At 39.0% G+C, this 20,832-nt stretch overlaps 1 protein-coding gene across 3 annotated transcripts in view; it reads left to right on the top strand.

The window, feature by feature from the left end:
* The first annotated feature begins 4,754 nt into the window (after window positions 1-4,754).
* Window positions 4,755-20,832, top strand: part of BTBD8 (BTB domain containing 8) — a 92,692-nt gene continuing 76,614 nt past the window's right edge. For 2 of the 3 annotated variants that reach the window (XM_060142480.1, XM_060142479.1), the window contains exons 1-4: window positions 4,755-4,903; window positions 8,530-8,724; window positions 17,858-17,970; window positions 18,001-18,108. In XM_060142480.1, the coding sequence (XP_059998463.1) occupies window positions 4,755-4,903; window positions 8,530-8,724; window positions 17,858-17,970; window positions 18,001-18,108 (565 nt within the window). Of the gene's footprint in view, window positions 4,904-8,529; window positions 8,725-17,857; window positions 18,109-20,832 lie in introns of all 3 variants that reach the window. The other variant, XM_060142478.1, reaches the window with a different exon arrangement.

The following is a 20,832-nucleotide window of genomic DNA, read 5'->3' as shown; positions in this document are numbered from 1 at the left end:
TTGTATCATTTATCGTATCCTTTTATAATAAACAGGCAAACAGTAAGTAAGTCAGTTCCCCTGAGTTCTGTGAGCTGCTCTAGCAAATTAATTGAACCCAAGGATAGGACTGCGGGAACCTTATATTTCTAGATGATTGGTTAGAACCATAGTAATAACCTGGCGTTGCAATTGGCAACCGAAGGAGGAGCAGTCTTGTGGGACTGAGCCTTAAATCTGTTGGATCGGATGCTGTCTCCACATAGATAGTGTCAGAATTGAGTTAAATTGCCTGACATCCATCTGGTGTCACAGAATTGCTAGGTGTGTGTAAACCCCCCCCTCACATTTGGTGTCAGAAATACTGTGAGTGTGACAGTGGTGTGAGAGTAAAGGAGATACACAAGAGGAGAAGAGTATTTTCTAAACTTATGCCAACTTGGCTAGGGCATGGTACCCAGATATTTGGTCAGTCATTATTCTAGATGTGAAAGTATTTTTTAGATGAGATTAACACTTAAATGAGTAGACTTTGAGTAAAGCAGATTACCTTCCATAATATGAGTGGGCCTTTGAAAAAAGGATAATTTAAATAAGAGAATTAAGCATTTATCCTGCCTTTGCAGTGTGAAGTGTATTTCTGGATATCCAGTATTTCTCATTGATGAGGGAAAATTCTTCTTTACAGAAGATTTCCAGCAAATTTCTAGCAAATAAATGTAGAAAGAATGATAGAATTATAAAATCATTTTGTAATCCCTAGTTAATTGATTAAAGTAAGAGTCATCAACAGACAAAACTATCAGATGAAAATTAATGATACATTTTAACAACATTAAAATGGGGATAACCAAAGATTATGTGCCTTCTGACAGGATTCAAAATGAATTACTGCTTGTGGGAGGCAGAATAATGCCTGCTCCCCCTGCCCTGCTCCCCCTGCCCCCAAAGATGTCTATTTCCTAATTCCAGAATCTGTGAATATGTTAGGTTACATGGCAGGGGAATTAAGGTTGCAGATGGAATTAAGGTTGTTAATTAGCTGACCTTAAAAAAAAGGAGATTATCCTGGATTATCCACTTGGTCCCCAGTAATCACAACAGTCCTTAAAAGAGGGAAGAAGGAAGGAGAAGAAGAGTTCAGAATGATGCAATGTGAGGAGGATTCAACCTGTTAACTTTGAAGTTGGAGAAGCGGAGACGAGAACTGAGGAATATGGGCAGCCTTGAGAAGCTGGAAAAGGCAAGGAAGCTCTCCCCTCAAGCCTTCAGAAGGGGATGCAGCCCGGCCCAAAGAGGAATTTTAGCCCAGTGAGATCTATGTGGGACTTCCAACCTATAGAATTGAAAGTTAAAAAAAGTGTGCTTTTTTAAACCACTAAGTTTGTGGTAATTTGTTAAAGCAGCAATAGAAAACTAATATACCACTTATAAAAGTTTTTTTTTCACTGGGCTTCCCTGGTGGCGCAGTGGTTGAGAGTCCGCTTCCCGATGCAGGGGACACAGGTTCGTGCCCCGGTCCAGGAAGATCCCACATGCCGCGGAGCGGCTGGGCCCGTGAGACATGGCCGCTGAGCCTGCGCGTCTGGAGCCTGCGCGTCTGGAGCCTGTGCTCTGCAACGGGAGAGGCCACAACAGTGAGAGGCCCGCGTACCGCAAAAAAAAAAAAAAAAAAGAAAGGTTTTTTGCTAAAAAATTGAAACTGAATATAATCAAGCCTCTAAAAACAGCTTCCATTTACAGAAAATATATGGGATAGATGAGCACAGTGCGTGATGCTACAAAGAGGCAAATTTAAAATGTGGCATACTCTACAGCTCAAATTGCTCAGGCTTCTGCCACAATGTCAGTGTCATGAGAGAAAATACAGGAGATTAGAAGAAACTCAGGAGATGTAAGAACCAAATGTAACCTTGTATCTTGTTTGAAAACCGATTCAAACAAACCAACTGTAAAACATATTTTTTAGGACAGTTGGTAAAATTTTACAATGGGCTATATAGGAAATGGAATTATTGTCGATTTATAAGGAATACCATTAATGGTTTTGTAATGTTATGTAAGAAAATGTACAGTTTTTAGTGATGCAAACTGAAGTATATAGGAGAAAATGAAATGGTGTCTGGGGCTCTACTTTTAAAATTTTTAGAAGGAAGGGAAGAAAAAGAAAGAAAGGAAGGAAGGAAGGAAGGAAGGAAGGAAGGGAGGGAGGGAAAGGAAGAAAGAAAGAAAGAAAGGAGGGAGGGAGGGAGGAAGGGAGGAAGGAAAGAAGCAAGGAAGGAGGAGAGAAGGAAGGAATAAAGAAAGGAAGAAAAGATGAGGAAGGAAAGAAAAACTGATACAACATAATGCCCAAATCTTGATAATTGTTGAATTTTGGTAATGGGTATATCGGGGTTCACTGTAGCTCTCTCTTTGTTTCTTTGTATGTTTGAAATGCTTCATTTGAAAACATTTTTAAAGAAAGAAAAAATACATCTAAGAGAATCACTTTTTTTCATGAAATTGTAGTACTTAGATGAGTTTTTTGCCTTCCAAGGCAATTTTACCTAAACTTATATTTCACACATAAGGATCACAGTTAAGGCCAACCCTAAATAAAATTATAGATTTAGCAGTGTTTACCTTCAGAGCTCCTGTTGCTAGCTTCCCAGGACTTTCTAGTGTTCCTGATCATAAAGCCTTTGAGGAAAAAATTTTTGATAATTTCACTCACATTAAGGTGTAAATGATTACAGATATAAATTAATTAAAATAGAAATAATGTTTTAAGTAAAAAATCTCTAATGGTGGAATGTGAAGCATCATTAAAACTCTTTTTTTTTCTCTTTTTTTTGCGGTACTTGGGCCTCTCACTGTTGTGGCCTCTCCCGTTGTGGAGCACAGGCTCCGGACACGCAGGCCCAGCGGCCATGGCTCACGGGCCCAGCTGCTCCGCGGCATGTGGGATCCTCCCAGACCGGGGCACGAACCTGCGTCCCCTGCATCGGCAGGCGGACTCTCAACCACTGCGCCACCAGGGAAGCCCTAAAACTATTTTTTTGTTTTGTTTTTTAACAGGGTACTTTTTCTTCAATTACTTCACAAAGCTGCCTAAGCTGCCTAAGGTAGTTTAAGAGAATTAAATTTACATGGACTAACCACTTCACACCAAAGGGCCCACATCATTAAAAGGTGAGGAACCCAGCAGATGTGACCTCACACCAGAGGCCCACATCACAAAGGGGATGGGAACCAGGCAGGAGTGACCTCACACCAGAGGGCCCACAAAAAAAAAAAAAAATTTACATGGACCAGAAACCATCTGTCATCCATTCCCAACCAGAGAGTAGCCTAATTTTTGCTTCATCAGCTGATAAAGGGGCATGGTAGAAGTATTACAGGACTTTGGAGGGAAAGAATCTTGTACTGAACTGTCTGGGTTTTAATACCTAGACCACCACTTACTGGCTGTGTGACCTTGACCAAGTTATCTAGCCTCTCATGCCTCAACTTCCTCATCTGTAATTGGGCTCATAGCAGTACCAGCCTAAATTGTGGTTGTGAGGATTGAGTTAATACACAGAAAGCAGGTAGAGCAATTTTCCCACCTAAAAAGCACTCAATAAATATTAACTATCATATTATCTTTGACACTCCTCTTTTCTATAGGAATGATTAAAAATCAGTTATCCAGTATATTCATAATTAAGGTATCTGAACAATTGAGAAGGTCATTATTTGGAGAAATGGCTACTACTTGGCCAATCTTCTGGTACAATATCCATATATTTTCCAAGCAACTAGTATGTACTTGTTACCTTGTGCAGAGCTTCTGAATGATGCGGAAGGACTGAATCTTCTTTCTTTGGAAGAAGTAATCAAATAAAAAAACAAAAGACTTTTAAGTAATTTCGCTCCAGCTCTTTTCTCCACACCAAAATTTCAAAATTCTATAGCTCATCAATCCACCCAATTCCTTGGTCAATTAAAGGCTCTACCCCTACAACATTACTTCCTTTCTTCCACCTCATAACTTTTATAGCTTTATATGCAAAGTGGGGGAATATAACTGACATTTCTCTGCTTAAGTCCAAGAGCAGTTACATGAGCCACTCCCTGGATTAGAAGGGGAAGGAGTCTTCTAGACATTATACCATACCCTTTGCAGGGGGCTCTGGAGTGTTGTAACTCCTGCTGATTTTACGAAGTTCTTCCCGCGCCCCTCACACCCCCAATTTTTCTTGCCCAAAGCAGTAAGTGAAGGAGTGTGACGCGCCGCAGTAAAGGTCTAGTGAACTTGTCTTTCCTGGGAAAAAAAGCGCTGACACCCCAGGAAGACAAAGTGCTGAAAGGCTGCACTGGTTGATTTGAACTCAGTTCTTGATAAAACATTTATTTAAATGACTGGTTAGCACCAACTGGAAAGCAGAGGGATAGGGATAAAGCGCAGACCTGGTTAGCAGCGCGGACCCGGTTAGCTCCGCAGAACAGTTGGCTCCCTGGGCAGTGCTGCGCGGAGCGCCTGCCGGCGGGGTTAAAACACAGCTACTACGCCTGCGCACACCCTCCCGGGTCACGTGCCGGCGCTGTTCGGGTCTCCGAGATTCTCCGTGACTGAGGTTCGGCAGCCATAAGGGACCGTCAACAAAGAGACGAGAGGCGTCAGCATTTTCCTTTAGGGGGCGGATTCGGGTAGGAGCAGAGCTTTCGGTATGAAACGCCCGTTTCTTCCAGAGGCGGGGAAGTGAGACCCTGTACTGGGCCTGCGGGGCGCCGCCGTACCTTTGTGGAACATGGCCTGCCGTGGGGAGGATAGCGTGGCCCCCGTGGTACTTCTGGAGTCCCCTGGAGTTTCCAGTAAGGGCTTGCAAAGGAAGGGGCCCAGTGAGCGGCGCCGGCTGAAGGCGATGGTGTCGGAGCAGCTCAGCCAGGATCTGCTCAGGTAGGAGGAGGCGGGAACTCAGGCTGCTTCAGTTCTTAAGGCGCCCACCTCCGTACCAGAAACTGTGGCTCCTCGGTTTCTCCATCCCTCCCTGCTTTGTCCGCCTCACCTCAGGCCACTGCAGGACGCTCACTGGTCTCCTCACTACAAAGAGGATTCTTTCGCCCTTATAACCAATCCAGAGCACCTCGGAGACCACGTACCAGATTCAAGAAGAAAACCAAAATTACCGTCATAGTTCTGTGCAGCACCAGTTTATGCCAAAATACTCTAACACGGGTAGGCTTAAGTCTTGAAAGACTCGCTAATGTCGGGGTGGATACAGGTTTCGTGGTCCTGAAACTTAACACAACTTTTTATAAGCTCAAACAATTCTAAGAAAAATGATACAATTAGATATATATATTTTTATATTTATTTTTTATATTTATTTTATATATATATATTTATATATATTTTTTAATTTTTTGAGTATCTATTTAGAATGAGTAAAAATGGATCAGATTACTGGAGCGCTGGAGGTCTCTTGAGCGCTCTTTAAACGATTTAGCACAAATGCTTTCGTAGAAATACTTCCTGATCACAACCTGGCTTCCCCTCTCCTCCTAGAATACTCTACAGCCCGCAGCAACTCCCAGCAATTCCCAGTTCCCATGAGGACTCTAGCAAATGGAGAGTTGTTGTGAAGCTTAACTCAGGCTATAGTGAATCCAGGAACGTCATCTCAGTTAATAAAGAAAATGAAGCTTAGAAATATTCCCTAGCTAGTTACCATTTCCACCAAAACATTGATTCTTGAACTTTAGTGTGCATCAGAATCACCTGGAGAGCTTAGATTTACTGAGACCCAGACCTTAATTCTGATATAGTTGGTTTGGGATGGGGCGTGAGATTTTTGCATTTCTAGCAAGGTCCCAGGTGCTGCTGCTGGCCTGGGTCACACTTTGAGAACTGTTGAACTAGTGTAAACATAATTACTATTAATAACAGTTGTGCAGCACTCTACATTTAAAAAGTGCTTACTGTTGCCCACACTTAAGGCTCCACCATTTATAAACTGAACTTTATAAAGCAAAAAAATTTCCTTTTAATTTGGACCTGTCTATGAGAGATTCTGCCTTGTCTCCACCACTGGGGGAATTGATGTACAACATTAAAAAAAAATGAGAGTGAAGTTATTCTGTTTCTAGGATGAATCTCTAAGGATGTGGTACTCCTCTTCAGTGGCTCTATTCTTCTGGCTGTATTGTGAGCCTTGAAGTGTCATGAATTTAAAGAAGATAATACATCTAATTTATATAAAGAAAATGAGGTCATAAGTATAGTAGGTGAACAATTTATCCTCATCCTAGCAGCAATGAAAGGATAGGATCCTGAAGTCTCAAGTTCCTGTTACAAGCAAAAGTGTTTTTGTGTGTGTGTTTTTTTTTTAAACAACTAAAAAATCTCATATACTCACCCAGCCATACTCTTCTACAAACTCCTTGAGGGCAGATACTATGCTTTAGTCCCCTTTATGTCCCCAGTGCTTCGTACATGGTACATGCTGAGTAAATTTTTAGTGAGAATTGGGTTTAATCAGTAGTCTAAAATGCTTTAGATAGGTGAATACAGTAGGTGACAGAGAAATAAGATGGAAAGAAGCTGGGCCTTGACACCACTGAGCCTTTGCTCCAGCCTATCCTTCCTCTAGAGTTTATTATGAGATGAGCCAATAAAACCCTCCTTAATGTTTAAGCAGGTCTGAGTCAGATATTGTTACTTGTAACAGATAGCAAGATATGCTTATAAGTGATACAGGTAGTTTTATAAAATAAAAAGCACTGTATTTTCACATTAACATTTTTTAAAACATTAACTTTTTTTTTATTTGACGAATACTCATGAGCATCTATTATGAACAAGGCAGATTCCCTAGTGACAGTTGTATGGCTACCAGCTGCAATGCTTGTTTATTCACTTGGGGAGAGGTGGGGGATGGGTAGAAGGTGGGTGGGAAGGAGGAATAAATGGTGTATTTGTATTTGTACAATTTGAGTTTTTATTAATGTTTGGGAGACCAATACATTCTTGTATAACTTTAACAATCACTTATGAAATAACTTATTGATTAAAATATTGACTAAAATGCATCTATTCGTTCATTGTTTCCAAGGTTCTGAAAGCTTTGTGCTCTGAAGCATTTGTTTTGTTTAGGGTAAAATACAGCCAAATCCAAAAAAGCAGATATTGAGCTCTTGCTGTCTAATGAAGGTACAGTTTTTGCCTTTGGAGAGTTCATTGTCTGAATATAATATATTTTAGTTATATTAAAATAATATAATTTTATTATTATAAAAATAATAATGATACAGTGACAAGTGCTGTGATAGAGGTATGTACGGAGGGATCAGAGGAAGGAGCCAGTAACTGGATCTTGGGGGAGTGAGTGTCAGTGGCAACATTCTAAGCTTTCACTGTAATGGATATCTTTATCCATACTTGGACCTCCTGTAGTGTACTAGTGTGATTGCTAGTTATATCCTGCAATACAGAAGTCCTCTGAGAATATATAACTTGCTGATGATAATGTTATACTATATGAAGTACTATTTAACATTTACAGAGCAGAAATATATAGTTACCACACAGAAAAAACATTGTGACAGTTTCTATTATGATGCTGATTTCTGTTCTTCTATCACCTTACATGTGAGCTTTACCATAACTATGTCCTAACATTAGTAAAGGGATTTGAATGGGCTTTCCTTGAGTCCATCGTTTTAATAATAGATTAGAGCATAGTTCTATATTTTGTGGGGTGGGCAATGGAAAAGGGCTTAAATGTCACATTCTTGATAGCCAAGCCTGCATTTCAGACTTGGTATTTAACAGTAGTCAAAGTACAGCGTACCAGTTTCTAGACTGGATTGTCTGTTATTGCGTGTGGTTTGCTGGTGGTGTTGACTGTTTACTTTTTTTGCTTCAGTTTTAGTAAGATTTTAAAAAATTGATTCAATAGTCAACAATCACATTACTTTGTGTTCTCTTTCCAAAATAAATCTAAAGTACATACATTATAAAGGAAAATCAACATAAGTAGCAGAAGATAAATTTTATTGGTAGAAGGAATTAAAAGGAAAAGATATTTTTTGAAAAAATAGTCTTACTCTTTTAGTGTAATTACCTTTGTTTTCATTATAAATTTTAGAAAATTGCCTTCTAAACCAATATTAGACAATGTTCTTTGGATGAACTGAGAATAAACTCATTTTCGTACTAACTTAATTTTGTTATCTCTGTATTTTTAGTTTATGTGTTTTTTTTTAAATTTTTTTCGGTACGCGGGCCTCTCACTGTTGTGGCCTCTCCCGTTGCGGAGCACAGGCTCCAGACGCGCAGGCTCAGCGGCCATGGCTCACGGGCCCAGCCGCTCCGCGGCATGTGGGATCTTCCTGGACCGGGGCACGAACCCGTGTTCCCTGCATCGGCAGGCGGACTCTCAACCACTGCGCCACCAGGGAAGCCCTATGTGCTATTTTTAAAGCTTATTTTATAAAAATGGGCATATTATATATTAACTGTGTATAATTAATTAGTTTAATTAATTAACTAATTAAACTATGGTTCCTTTTTATTCCTTATAGGCTTCTAAGAGAAGAAGTCCATACAGATGTTACTTTCTCAATAGGTTGTACTTTGTTCAAAGCACACAAAGCAGTCCTTTTAGCAAGGGTTCCTGATTTCTATTTTCATACTGTTGGACATACAAATAACTTAACAAATCATGAACCTGTTGCTGTGGAGAACTTTGAAGCTTCAGAATTTAGAATATTTTTACAGTAAGTGCTTTCTTCATCTTTTTTTCTAGTATGTAATTGCCTATTTTTTAAACATATGTGTGTGTTTTTATTTCATGTATTTTCATATCTATTTTATAACCTTCTAACTTAAATTCCATATTATCTTAGTAATTAGTGTTAGTAGAGGCTAAGTATTAGTATTAGAGTCTTTGAGGCTTAGTATTAGGAGAGGCTAATTTCTGCTTGAGATTGATCCTGAGAGAGGAGAAATATATCTGCTTTAGAGAACTGTCTATTCACATCCTTTGTCCATTTTTCAATTGGATTATTTGTCTTTATATCATTGAGTTATAGGAGATCTTTATGGATTCTGGATATTAGGCTCTTATCAGATATATGATCTGCAAACACTTTCTCCCAATCAGTGGGTTGTCTTCACATTCTTGATGGTGTCATTTATAACACAAAAGTTTTAGATTTTTTAATGTAGCCTAGTTTATCTAATTTTCTTTTGTCACTTGTACTCCTGCTATTGTAGATAAGAAACCATTGCCTATTCTAGGGTCACAAAGAGTTATTCTTATACTTTCTTCTATGAATATTTTGGGTTTATGCTTTTAACTCTTACATTTAGGTCTGTGATCCATTTTGAGTTAGTTTTTGTGTGTAATGTAAGGAAGGGGACCAACTTTATTCTTTTGTGTGTGAATATCTAGTTGTCCCAGTACTATTTTTGGAGAGACTATTCTTTCTCCATTGGATTGTCTGTACAGCCTTGTTGAAAATCAGTTGTCCATTGCGATGGACTGAATCGTTTCCCTTGAAAATTCGTATGTTGAAGCTCTACTCCCTAATGTGATGGTATTTGGAGATTGTGCCTTTGGGAAGTAAATTAGCTTTAGATGGGACCTCATGATAGGAATAGTGCCCTTATAAGAAGAGACACCAGAGAGCTCGTTCTCTCTCTTTCTCTGCCATGTGAGGGTACAATGAGAAGGTGACTGACTGCAAGCCACGAAGAGAGTTCTCACCAGAACCCCACCATGGTGGCATCTGATCTTGACGTCCAGCCTCCAGAACTGTAAGAAATAAAATTCTGTTGTTTAAGCCACCAGTCTATGATTTTTGTTGTGGCAGCCCAAGCAGACTAATACACACATAAACGTTAGGGTTTATTTCCGGTCTCTAAATTCTTTTCCATTGGTCTGTATGTCTGTCCTTAATGCCAGTGCCAATTATCATTTTAACTTTTATGAGAAATCAGAGTTGGATTTTTGTGTTTTTATGTCCTGAATCCTAGGTATTTTTTAGATGCTAGTCTTTTAGTTATTTGCTGACATACTATTTGCCTATAATCAAAATCATGTTGACTTTAATGTTGAAAATTCTTTTTGGATAATTAAACTTAAGTATATGTGTGTGATTTGGTGTATTTTTCTTCATTTCATGCTCTGACAGTTGCTTGAATGATCTGTTTTTATTATTTCAGAGTTTCTTATATGAAGCTCCAATAAGCATAAACAGAAAAATGGGTATCCTTGGCTTCCTCTGTTTGTAAGAACAGTATGACATACTATAATTTAAACAAATACTTTAAGTGCAATTTAGAAAATCATTATCATTTTCCAGTATAGTTCATAATAGGTTCATCACTGAGTTCCAGCCATAATTTTAAAATACACACTTTTGTTTTTCTAGTAGGTGGTATAGTGGCTTTGTTGTAGAGTAGGCTCTGTGGTCAAGCCAGGTCTACCATTTCTAACTGAGTGAACTTGGACTGATCACTTACATTAGTTTCCTCACCTGAAAAATGGACATAATACCTACCTCATAGCGTTGTTGTGAGGGTTAAATTAGATGCTTGTGAAGCACTTAGCTCAGTGACCTGAGATATAGTAAGCACTGAATACATTGTAAGTATTATTCATAGTAGTAGCCCTTTGATATTACACATTTCTCCAGCTATTGAGTGTATGTTTAGAAAAAGATGCTTGGGAAAAGTCAAATTTTTATATATTAGAGAAAGAGAAATTACATTAATGTTATCCTTTATTTGTTGTCTTTAAAAGGGTTAGAAAAAAAGATTGAATGAGAGACAGTATGGTAGAGTGGAGGAAGCACTGGACTTGGCAACAAGACAGAGATATGCCTTCTGGCTGTGCATTACCTTGTTTTATGATTTCTTTGAGCCTTAATTTTCTCATATTTAGAACAAGGACGTTGGAGTAAATGGCTTTGTGCTTCCTAGCACTTCACAATCCTCTGTTTTAAGCACTTAATCACATTCTGTTTTGTGTTAGGTTAGTGAAATATGTCTGTGGTTATGTAAGCTCCTTGAGATTAGATCATCTCATCAATGTGAGCATTCCCAGTGGTATCTCATCAGTGTCTTGCGTATAGAAAGTGCTTGTGATATACCTCCCCCTTTTTTAAAAGGCAGATTGTGTTGAAATTTCTCTGTGTTAATATAAAGCATAAGGAGAGGATTATAATGTGGAGTATTGAGATAACATTTTTTAGTAAAAATTCTGATAACAGATTCTTAAATTTTTATTGTATGAAATGCAGTCCTTATAAGTATCTTCAACACACATCCTTCTCTTTAAATAACCAATAAAGATTTTGAAGTATACTGTCATATTGCTACTTATTGTAGGGTCCTTTGCTATGCACTTAAGTTAGCATAGTAAGTACAGTCTTCGAAGAAATTTTTTATGTACCATGTCTTCAGATATGGCTCAAATGATTGGCACTGGAAAGTAGTTCCTGCTTTATGACCTCATGATTAAAATTCAATAAAAATCTTTGATTTCCTAAGACTTACCACATTATAGTTGTGTGTGCATGTTTGTGTGTGTGTGCGTGCAGTGTGTGTGTAAAGGAAGGAAAAAAGGGAAGACCTTTAAATTTTCAATTTAACATCAATAACTGGGAAATGCTAGTATAAAATGTCAATCAAGTAAACACATAGAACAGCAGCACAGTGTAAAAGATTCCGTTTCCCCTACAGCTTTCTCAGGTGGTGGCTATTTTCTCTCCCACATCCCTTACACTAGTAGGGCTGAAGTGGGTGGAATAGGTGTCTTGTAATATTAACTATATATATATGTAACTTGGCATCTGGGGCCTCACTAACTGGGGAGAGACTGCCCCTTCCAGAGTTAGCTAATTCCCTGAGCATGACTTTGATATGCAAACCAAGTAATCCTGAAGCCATTCCTACACCCACCTCTTCTGTCTGTTTCTTATACTCTAGAAGGCAACACTCTCCTTCCCTAATCATCCCAGAGCCAGGTACCAGACAACTAAAGACCACCCTTATAGCCCAGAGCCCCTCTCCCCCAAATTACTCAAACTATTTAATCCTAAACTTGGTCAGCTGCTTACCTTGCCTCACCCATTCCTTCCCACAAAAACCACTTTTGCCTATGCTTTGCCCTCCCTGTTATGTCTCTAAATAGACCCTGTTGCTTCCCCATGTGGCCCTACCTGGCATAGTATTCCCCATTCCTCTTGTGAACTGTAAGTTGTAAACTATCTATTCACTGGTAATCATCTCCTGATCAGTTGGCCTCACCATACCTGAATAAACCTAAATTCCCAGGTAACTTTTTTTGTTGCCACGTGGCTTGCAGGATCTTAGTACCAGGGATTGAACCTAGGCCACAGCAGTGAAAGCCCAGAATCCTAACCAGTAGGCCACCAGGGAACTCCCCCCAGGTACATTTTAAAACACTTGTGAACTTCATTACTTCCTCTAGACCTTTCTCCCTCCCTTCTTCCTAAACCCCCTATCTTTGAATCTCATCTTACCAATCTGTACCACTGGTCAGTCATCCATACACCCCTCCAGGTCAGTCCTCTTCATTCCTCAAAGAAATTGACTATTGTCAGTTTCTCTAATAACTTAATTCTTGGTAATTGCAATTGCCATACCCATTAGCAGTCACTTTCCACTCTCTCCTCCCCCCACTTCCTGGCAACCAATAATCTACTTTCTATCATTATGGTTTTGCCTATTCTGGGCATTTCATGTAAATGGATTTTTATAGTATATGACCTTTTATGTGTGGGTTTTTAAACTGGGTGTGATGTTTTCAAGGTTCATCCATGTTGTGTTGTTTATCAATACTTTGTTCCTTTTTATGGCTGAATATTTCATTGTGTGATGGATCAAGGGTTGCCAAGACCATTCCCAGGTTTGATGATTCACTAGGAGGACTCATAAGACTCAGCATATAGTTATACTCTAGCCTCTGATTTATTACAAAGGAAACAAAGGGAAAAGGTACATGGGGTGAAATCCACGGGAAACAAGACACAAGCTTCCAAGGGTCCTCTCCCAGTGGAGCCACACAGGCCATGTTTAATTTTCCTACAATGAGTTATGACAGCAACTCTGTAATGTTGCCAACCAGGGGGGCTCATTACAGGTTCAATGCCCAGAGTTTTTACCGGGAGTTGGTCTCCTGCCTGATGTGTACCCATATTCCAGACTCCTAGAAGGAAAGCATGTGTTCAGCATAAACCATATTATTTGTATAAACAATGCACAAGCTAAAAACAGCTGAGCCACCCTTGTCATTTAGAGAATGCTAGGAACACTGTTGAAATAATGTTCCCAGATACCAGCCAAGGACACCTCTTACAATCAAGTCTTTCAAAAGATAGCAGTCCCACCTGTGTTAACTCTTTTCTGTACATATGGATATAAATTGTGTTTATGCATTCATCAGTTGATATACATTTCAGTTGTTCTGACTTTCTGGCTGTTATAAATAATTCTACTACAAATATTCATGTACAACTTTTTGTGTGAACATATGCTTTCAGTTCTCTTGTGTTATGTACCTAGGAGTCGAATTGCTGGGTCATATGTTAAACGTTTTGAGGAACTGCCAGACTCTTCCAAACTGGCTACACCATTTTACATTCCTAACAGCATGTATGAGGATTCCAGTTTCTCTGTGTTCTTGACAACACTTGTTATTATGTCTTTTTGATTATATGTACCCTAGTGGGTGTGAAGCAGTAACTCATTGTGGTTTTGATTTGCATTCTTCTGATGGACAGTGATGTCGAATATCTTTTCATGTGCATATTGGTTGTTTGTATATCTTCTTTGGAGAACTATCTGTTCGCATTCTTTGCCCAGTTTGAAATAGGATTATTTGTCTTTACACTATTGAGTTTTGTAAATTCTTTTTTTTTTTTTAAATAAATTTATTTATTTACTTTTGGGTGTGTTGAGTCTTCGTTTCTGTGCGAGGGCTTTCTCTAGTTGCAGCGAGCGGGGGCCACTCTTCATCACGGTGCGTGGCCCTCTCACTGTTGCGGGCTCTCTTGTTGTGGAGCACAGGCTACAGATGCACAGGCTCAGTAGTTGTGGCTCTCGGGCCTAGTTGCTCCGCAGCATGTGGGATCTTCCCAAACCAAGGCTCGAACCCGTGTCCCCTGCATTGGCAGGCAGATTCTCAACCACTGTGCCACCAGGGAAGCCCCTGGAAATTCTTTATATATTCTAGATACGAGTCCCTTATCAGATATATGATTTGCAAACATTTCTCCCATTTTGTGGGTTGTCTTTTAACTTTCTTGATGGTATCCTTGAAAACACAAAAGTTTTTAATCTCTATGACTTTCATTTTATTTTTTCTTCTATAACTTGTGCTTTTAGTCTCATATCTAAGAAACCATTGCCTAATCCAAGGTCACAATTACTTATCCTGTGTCTACCTTTTTAGTTCTTACATTTAGAGCTTTGACCTATTTTGAGTTAATTTTTGTATATAGTGTGAGGGTAGGGTCCAACATTGTTCTTTCACATTTGGATATCTAGTTGTCCCAGTACCTTTTTTTTTTTTTTTGTATAGGTAAGAAGTGGATTTATTTAGAGAGATACACAGATACATTCCATATACAGAATGTGGTCTGTCTCAAAAGGCGAGAGTGGCCCTGGGAGGAACACACTCCACAGACAAGAGTGTGGGCCGTCTCAGAAGGTGAGAGGCCCAGCCCTGTTTTGTTTTGTTTTTGTTTTTTGCGGTACTCGGGCCTCTCACTGTTGTGGCCTCTCCCGTTGCGGAGCACAGGCTCCGGACGCGCAGGCTCAGCGGCCATGGCTCACGGGCCTAGCCGCTCCGCGGCATGTGGGATCTTCCCGGACCGGGGCACGAACCCATGTCCCCCGCATCGCCAGGCGGACTCTCAACCACTGCGCCACCAGAGAAGCCTCCGCAGCACTGTTTTTTGAAGAGACTTTTCTTTCTCCATTGGATTGTCTGAATACCTGTAAAGGAAAAACACCCTCCTGTGTGTCTCCTTTACTCTTAATACTCTGCTCATTGAGTACTTTACTTCTGACACTTGTGGTCACCAAATTCGCAGGAGTTTTTCCCCACACCAAGCAATTCTGAGGTTCTCCAGATGCCAGCTGGGTGTCCTACAGATTTAACTCAGTTCTGACACTATTTACCTGGAGATTGCTACCTGTGCCTCAGGTTGTTGCCTGTGCTTCTGATCAACTGGCTATAAATGTAGATTCCTATGACCCCTTCCTCAGGTTCAATTAATCTGCTAGAGCAGCTCACAGGACTTAGGAAAACTTTTTACTTACCATATTACTGGTTTATTATAAAAGGAAAAAATTCAGGAACAGCCAGATAGAAGTGATGCATAGGGCAAGGGATGTGGGAAGGAGCTTCCAAGCCCTCTCTGGGTTCACTACTCTCCCAGCACCTCCATGTGTCCACCAACCCAGAGGCTCACTGAAACCCATCCTTTAGGGTTTTCATGCAGGCTTCATTACATAGGCATGATTGTTTAAATCATTGACTGTTGGTGATTAATTCAACCTCTCCCCTCTCCAGAGGTGGAGGGGAGAGCTGAAAGTTCCAACCTTCAAAGCACTTGGTTGGTTCTCCAGGCAACCAGCCCCTATTTTTAGGAGCTTTCAAAAAGTCACCAACTTCACTAATGTAAACTCTGGTGTGGTTGAAAGGGGCTTGCTATGAATAACAAAAGACATTCATTTCACCTTTATCCTTCTGGAGCTATTTCAGGACCTGGGAACAAAACTTAAGTACTATAATAAAAGATGTTCTGTGGTTTTTACATAGGAAATTAGAAGGGTTTTAGAAGCTACGTGCTGGGAATAGTGGACAAAGACCAAATATATAGTTCATATTATAAATCACAATATCACAACACCCCTGTTTAAAATCAGTTGCCTATAAATCTATATTCTAGACATTCAATTCTACTCCACTGATCCATGTGTCTATCCTTATACCAGTACCACACAGTATTGATGGCTATAGCTTTGTAGGAAGCTTAGAATTCAGAAAGTGTGAATCTTCCAACTTGGTTCTGTGTAAAGATTGTTTTGGCTATTCTAGCATTTCTATTTGACTTTGAGGGTTGGCTTGTCAATTTCTGCAGAAAACTAGCTGAATTTTGATAGCTGTTGCACTGAATCTGCAGACTAATTCAGAGAGTATTGCCATTTTTACAATATTAAATCATCTGGAATGTGTTTCCATTTATTTAATTGCTTTCAGCATTGTTTTGTAGCTTTCAGGATATGTCTTGCACTTTTTGTGAAATACGTTCCTAAGTATTTTATTTTCTTGATGCTGTTGTAAATTGAATTATTTTCTAATTTCATTTTGGATTGTTCATTGCTAGTGATTTTTGCATATGAATCTTGTACTTTGCAACCTTGCAGAACTTGTTTAACAAATAGTTTTTGGGTGAATTTCCAAGGATTTTCTATACACATGTTTGCTATTTGTAAATGAAGATAGCTTTACTTATTCCTTTCCAATCCAGCTTATTTCTTTTTCTTGCTTAATTGCCCTGGCTAGAATCTCCAGTTAAATGTTGAATAGAAGTGGTAAGAGCAGACAGACATCCTTACTGATCTTAGGAAGAAAGCTTTCAGTCTTTTACCGTTAAGTCTGATGTTAGCTGTGAGTTTTTCATAGATCTCCTTTATCAGGTTGAGGATGTTTCCCTCTACTGTATTGTTGGTTTGCTGAGTGTTTTATTATGACAGGGGGTTGGATTTTGTCAAATCCTTTTTTTTTTTTTTTTTGGCATCAACTAAGATGATCATGTAGTTTTTGTCCTATTGATATGGTGTCTTAGTCCATTTGGGCTGCTATAACAAGACACTGCAGACTGGGTGACTTATAAACCACAGAAATCTATTTCTCATAGTTCTGGATGCTGGAAATCCAAGATCAGAGTGCCAGCATGGTAGGGTTCTGGAGAAGGCCCTGTTTTAGGTTGCAGACTGCTGACTTCTCATTGTTCCCTCACATGGTAGAAGAAGGTGAGGGATCTCTTTGGAGCTGCTTTTAATAAGGGCACTAATCCCATTCATGAGGACTCCACCTAATCATCTCCCAAAGGCCCCACCTACTAATATCATCACATTGGGAGTTGGCTTTCAACATATGATTTTAGGGGACACAAACATTCAGGCTATAGCATATGGTATATAATATTGATTTTCATCTGTTTAACTGCCCTTGAATTCCTGAAATAAAGCCCAGTTGGTCATGATGTATAATTCTTTTTATATGTTGCTGGATTCACTTTGCTATGATTTTGTTGAAGATTTTTTCTCTATATTAGTAAGGAATGTTGGTCTGTAGTTTTCTCTTCTTGTGATGTCTTTGTCTGCTTGTGTCAGGATAATTCTGGCTTCACATAATGAATTGGGAAGTGTTCCATCTTATATCTTTTGGAAAAGTTTGTGAAGGATTGGCATTAATTCTTCTTTAAATTTGGTAGAGTTCAACAGTGAAGCCACCTGGTCCTGTGTTTTTCTTTGTGAGAAGTTTTTGATTACTAATTCAATCTCTTGTTATTTGTCTATTCAGATACCCTGTTTCTTCTTAAATCAAGTTTGGTTAGTGTGTATCCTTCCTAGGAATTGTCCCTTTCATTTAGGTTATATAATTTGTTGGCATTATACATTCCTTTTTAACATTAAAAATTTTTATAGACTACTTTTCAAACTTTCTGTTATTTTAGATCGATCTTTCCTCTAGTTAGTCCAGATTAGAAAGGTTTTAAAACTATATAGCCGTTATCTATGAAAGCAGCATGCTGGAAAACTAGCTTTTAAGAATCACTGACATTTATTTTACATTTTGTCTTTTAGGACTGTATACTCATCAAACAGAAACATAAAAAACTATGAAGAGGGAATTCTCAGGAAAAAGATAGTGGAGAGTGGAGTACCACAAAAGAAATGTGACTTCAGTGTTGGAAAGTGTACTGACAATGATGGAAGGTCATCTGTAGGTAAAAGGTCATCTGATCATTCTTTTATGAAGCATGAAATTCCAGAAGATAACAATAAAGAGGACATTCCAGAAGATAACAACAAGGAGGACAATTTAATTTCCACTGGTGAGGTATTTTTTATGGATTTTTATAAAATTTTATAGCCATGAAAGTAATTATATTCTGATACAATTAGAGAAAAATATACTTCACAAGTCAGCTCTACTGATCACTTTTTATAAGTAAATGAAATAAAAGTAAATAAAAGTCAATATAATAAAAATAAATGAAAGTAAATTATGGGTAAATGGAAATAATAATATGGTCAACTCCCAGTTTTCCTAAGTAATTAGAGATGGGGTTATTATTAAAAAATACACACATAATTCATAATTCTCCTTTTAAGCCTCCATATATTGTCATCCTTATTCTAATCTACACCAATAAAAGCTTTAGCAGACTATAGAATCAATTCTGTTATAACACAATATATGCATTCCTTAAAAAACACCATGCAACACAAAAATCACCAATACATTTTGTCATGACACAAAATCACTGAAACATTTGTCCTGACACATTTTTAAAAGATAGGAACCTAATAAAAATGGTTAGCATAGTTTTACCCATGTTAAATGGTTCAGAAATGTGTAAGTACTACAATAAATGTGGCATTTGACCTTGAAAAACACCTCTAGTTTGTTTGTATAAGTGGGTGTCAGAAGGGTTGCAGCTTGTGAATTATTGTGAATTGGTGGAAGGAGGTTGTTAAGGATATAGATATATATACAGTAGATATTCTAACAGGAAACTCGAGACCCCTGGATCAGAGAACAGACTGTTTGTTACTTACAGAGCATCTCAGCACCACTTCCCAACCCTTAGTCCCCACGAGGCTATGTGGTGAGGGCCTGATGTTACCTGTCCTGCACGTGCAGTGGGATTGCACCATAGGAGGGGAACACCAACATTATGAGACTTTTATAGGCTGCTGGCAGATCTGCCCATCCTCCTCTGCAGAGAGAGAGAGACACCTTTCTCTCTGGAAGGTAAATAAATCTTCTCTGGTTAGGATAAGGTAGCTTCAGTACCCTAGAGTGTAAGGAAATGGTTTTGAGGGGAGGGTAGTCTGAATCTTTCTGGAGCATCACATTATCTCTGACTTCTAAGACATGTTTGTTGTTTAACCATCCTTTATCCAAATTTGCCAGTGCTCTGCTCAGAAAGGCCAGACCATACAGAAGCACAAAAATATTCGTAGAAAATGGTCTCCCAGAAGTTGCTATCTGAAATCAGATAGAAGTTTGTTACACCAGAAATGGGTAGGTGTGGGTGAACTGAGGTATCTGGTATATGTTTTAGGTGTTTGTGTATGTTTTGTGTATTCTTACAGGGCTGAGTTGGGCTTGGTGCAGTTCTTTGCATTGACCTAGTGTTTCTCATGGATTAGCTCGCACCTAAGAGGGAAAAATCAAGAGCATAGTGTCAGAGAAGACAAAGGAAGTTTCAAGGAGGGTGGCATTGACAGTATGCAATACTGCAAAGGAGTTAAGATGTGGACAAGCAAGTGTAAGATGTGGACAAGCAAGTGTCTGGTAAACCAGTCAACACGGAGGTTTCCATGGAGTGATGGAGAAAATAGATGAAGGCAAGGGGTTGAGGGGTTAATGAGCTCTATTCACTTATACTCAAAACTTGTTTGGCCACTTTAATAGGCTGCTGTGGGACCATGCAGAGCTCTAGACTATAGGCAGGAAAAATGGGTATCAAATACCAGCTCTGCCAACTGCTCTAACTATGTGGCCTTAGGAAAGTCCCTTACACTCTCTGAGTCTTAGAGTCCTCATCTATAAAATCAGTCTGAAACCACTTCTTAGGACTGAGATTAAATGAGATAATTAAAAAATATGAATAGATCTACCTCAAGCCTAGAACAGGCATACATGCATGTATTCTTTCATTCACCATAATGAGATACAGTGAACATATACAAAAGAAATCTAACTAAGCTTAAATCAGTTTGTTTTTACTGTTGTTGCACTAAACACCGGTAATAAAACTCTTTAGTTAACAGATACTTTCAAATATATCCAATTCCGCTATAACACTTGTTTTCAAAACATGGGTTTGATCCAACACAATTGACATATTAGGGAACAATTTGGGCATAATGGGGCTTTTTCCTTTCCTTCCCTCTTGGTCACTCCTCAGTCTCCTTCACTGGAACTTCCTCTTTCTGCCCCTTAAATAATTGGTATTCTCCAATTTTTTTTTTTTAGCTTCGTATCTAACCACTGACTAAACATATCTGTCTAAATATACCTTAAATATCTCAAAATTTAACTTGTGTCAAACTGACCTAATCATCCGCTTTCTCAACCTGCTCTTTTCTTAAATACTGTATCAGTGTGAATTATATTACCATCTTTCTCCTCAGTTACTCTTTTACCCTTCCTTCGATTCATGATCATGTCTGTTGATTTGTCTCCTAAATATTCTTAAATACTTCTCTTCTTTACCCTCCTGCCATTTCTTTATTTCAGGAATTTGCTATTTTCCTTGAGAATTTGAACCCCAGCTGGTCACCAGGCCTCTTGTTGTGCCACCCTCCATCTCTATTGTACAGAACAACGTCCATCAATTTCAAGTGTGGTCATGGCACTTCCCTTATTAAAATCCTGCAGTAGTCTCACACAGCCTTAATATAAATCCCAGCTTCTTTCCCATGGTGCAAGGGGATGTTGGGAACTGACTCCTGCCTAGAACGCTACTACCTCCTGTCTTCACAACCCCTCATACCCCCTGAGCTCTATTCTTACTGACTTACTTGGCATTTCCTTCTAAGGAAGT

Source organism: Lagenorhynchus albirostris, chromosome 2, assembly GCF_949774975.1.
Source record: "Lagenorhynchus albirostris chromosome 2, mLagAlb1.1, whole genome shotgun sequence".
NCBI lineage: Eukaryota > Metazoa > Chordata > Mammalia > Artiodactyla > Delphinidae > Lagenorhynchus > Lagenorhynchus albirostris.
This window is presented reverse-complemented; position numbering and strand designations above follow the sequence as displayed.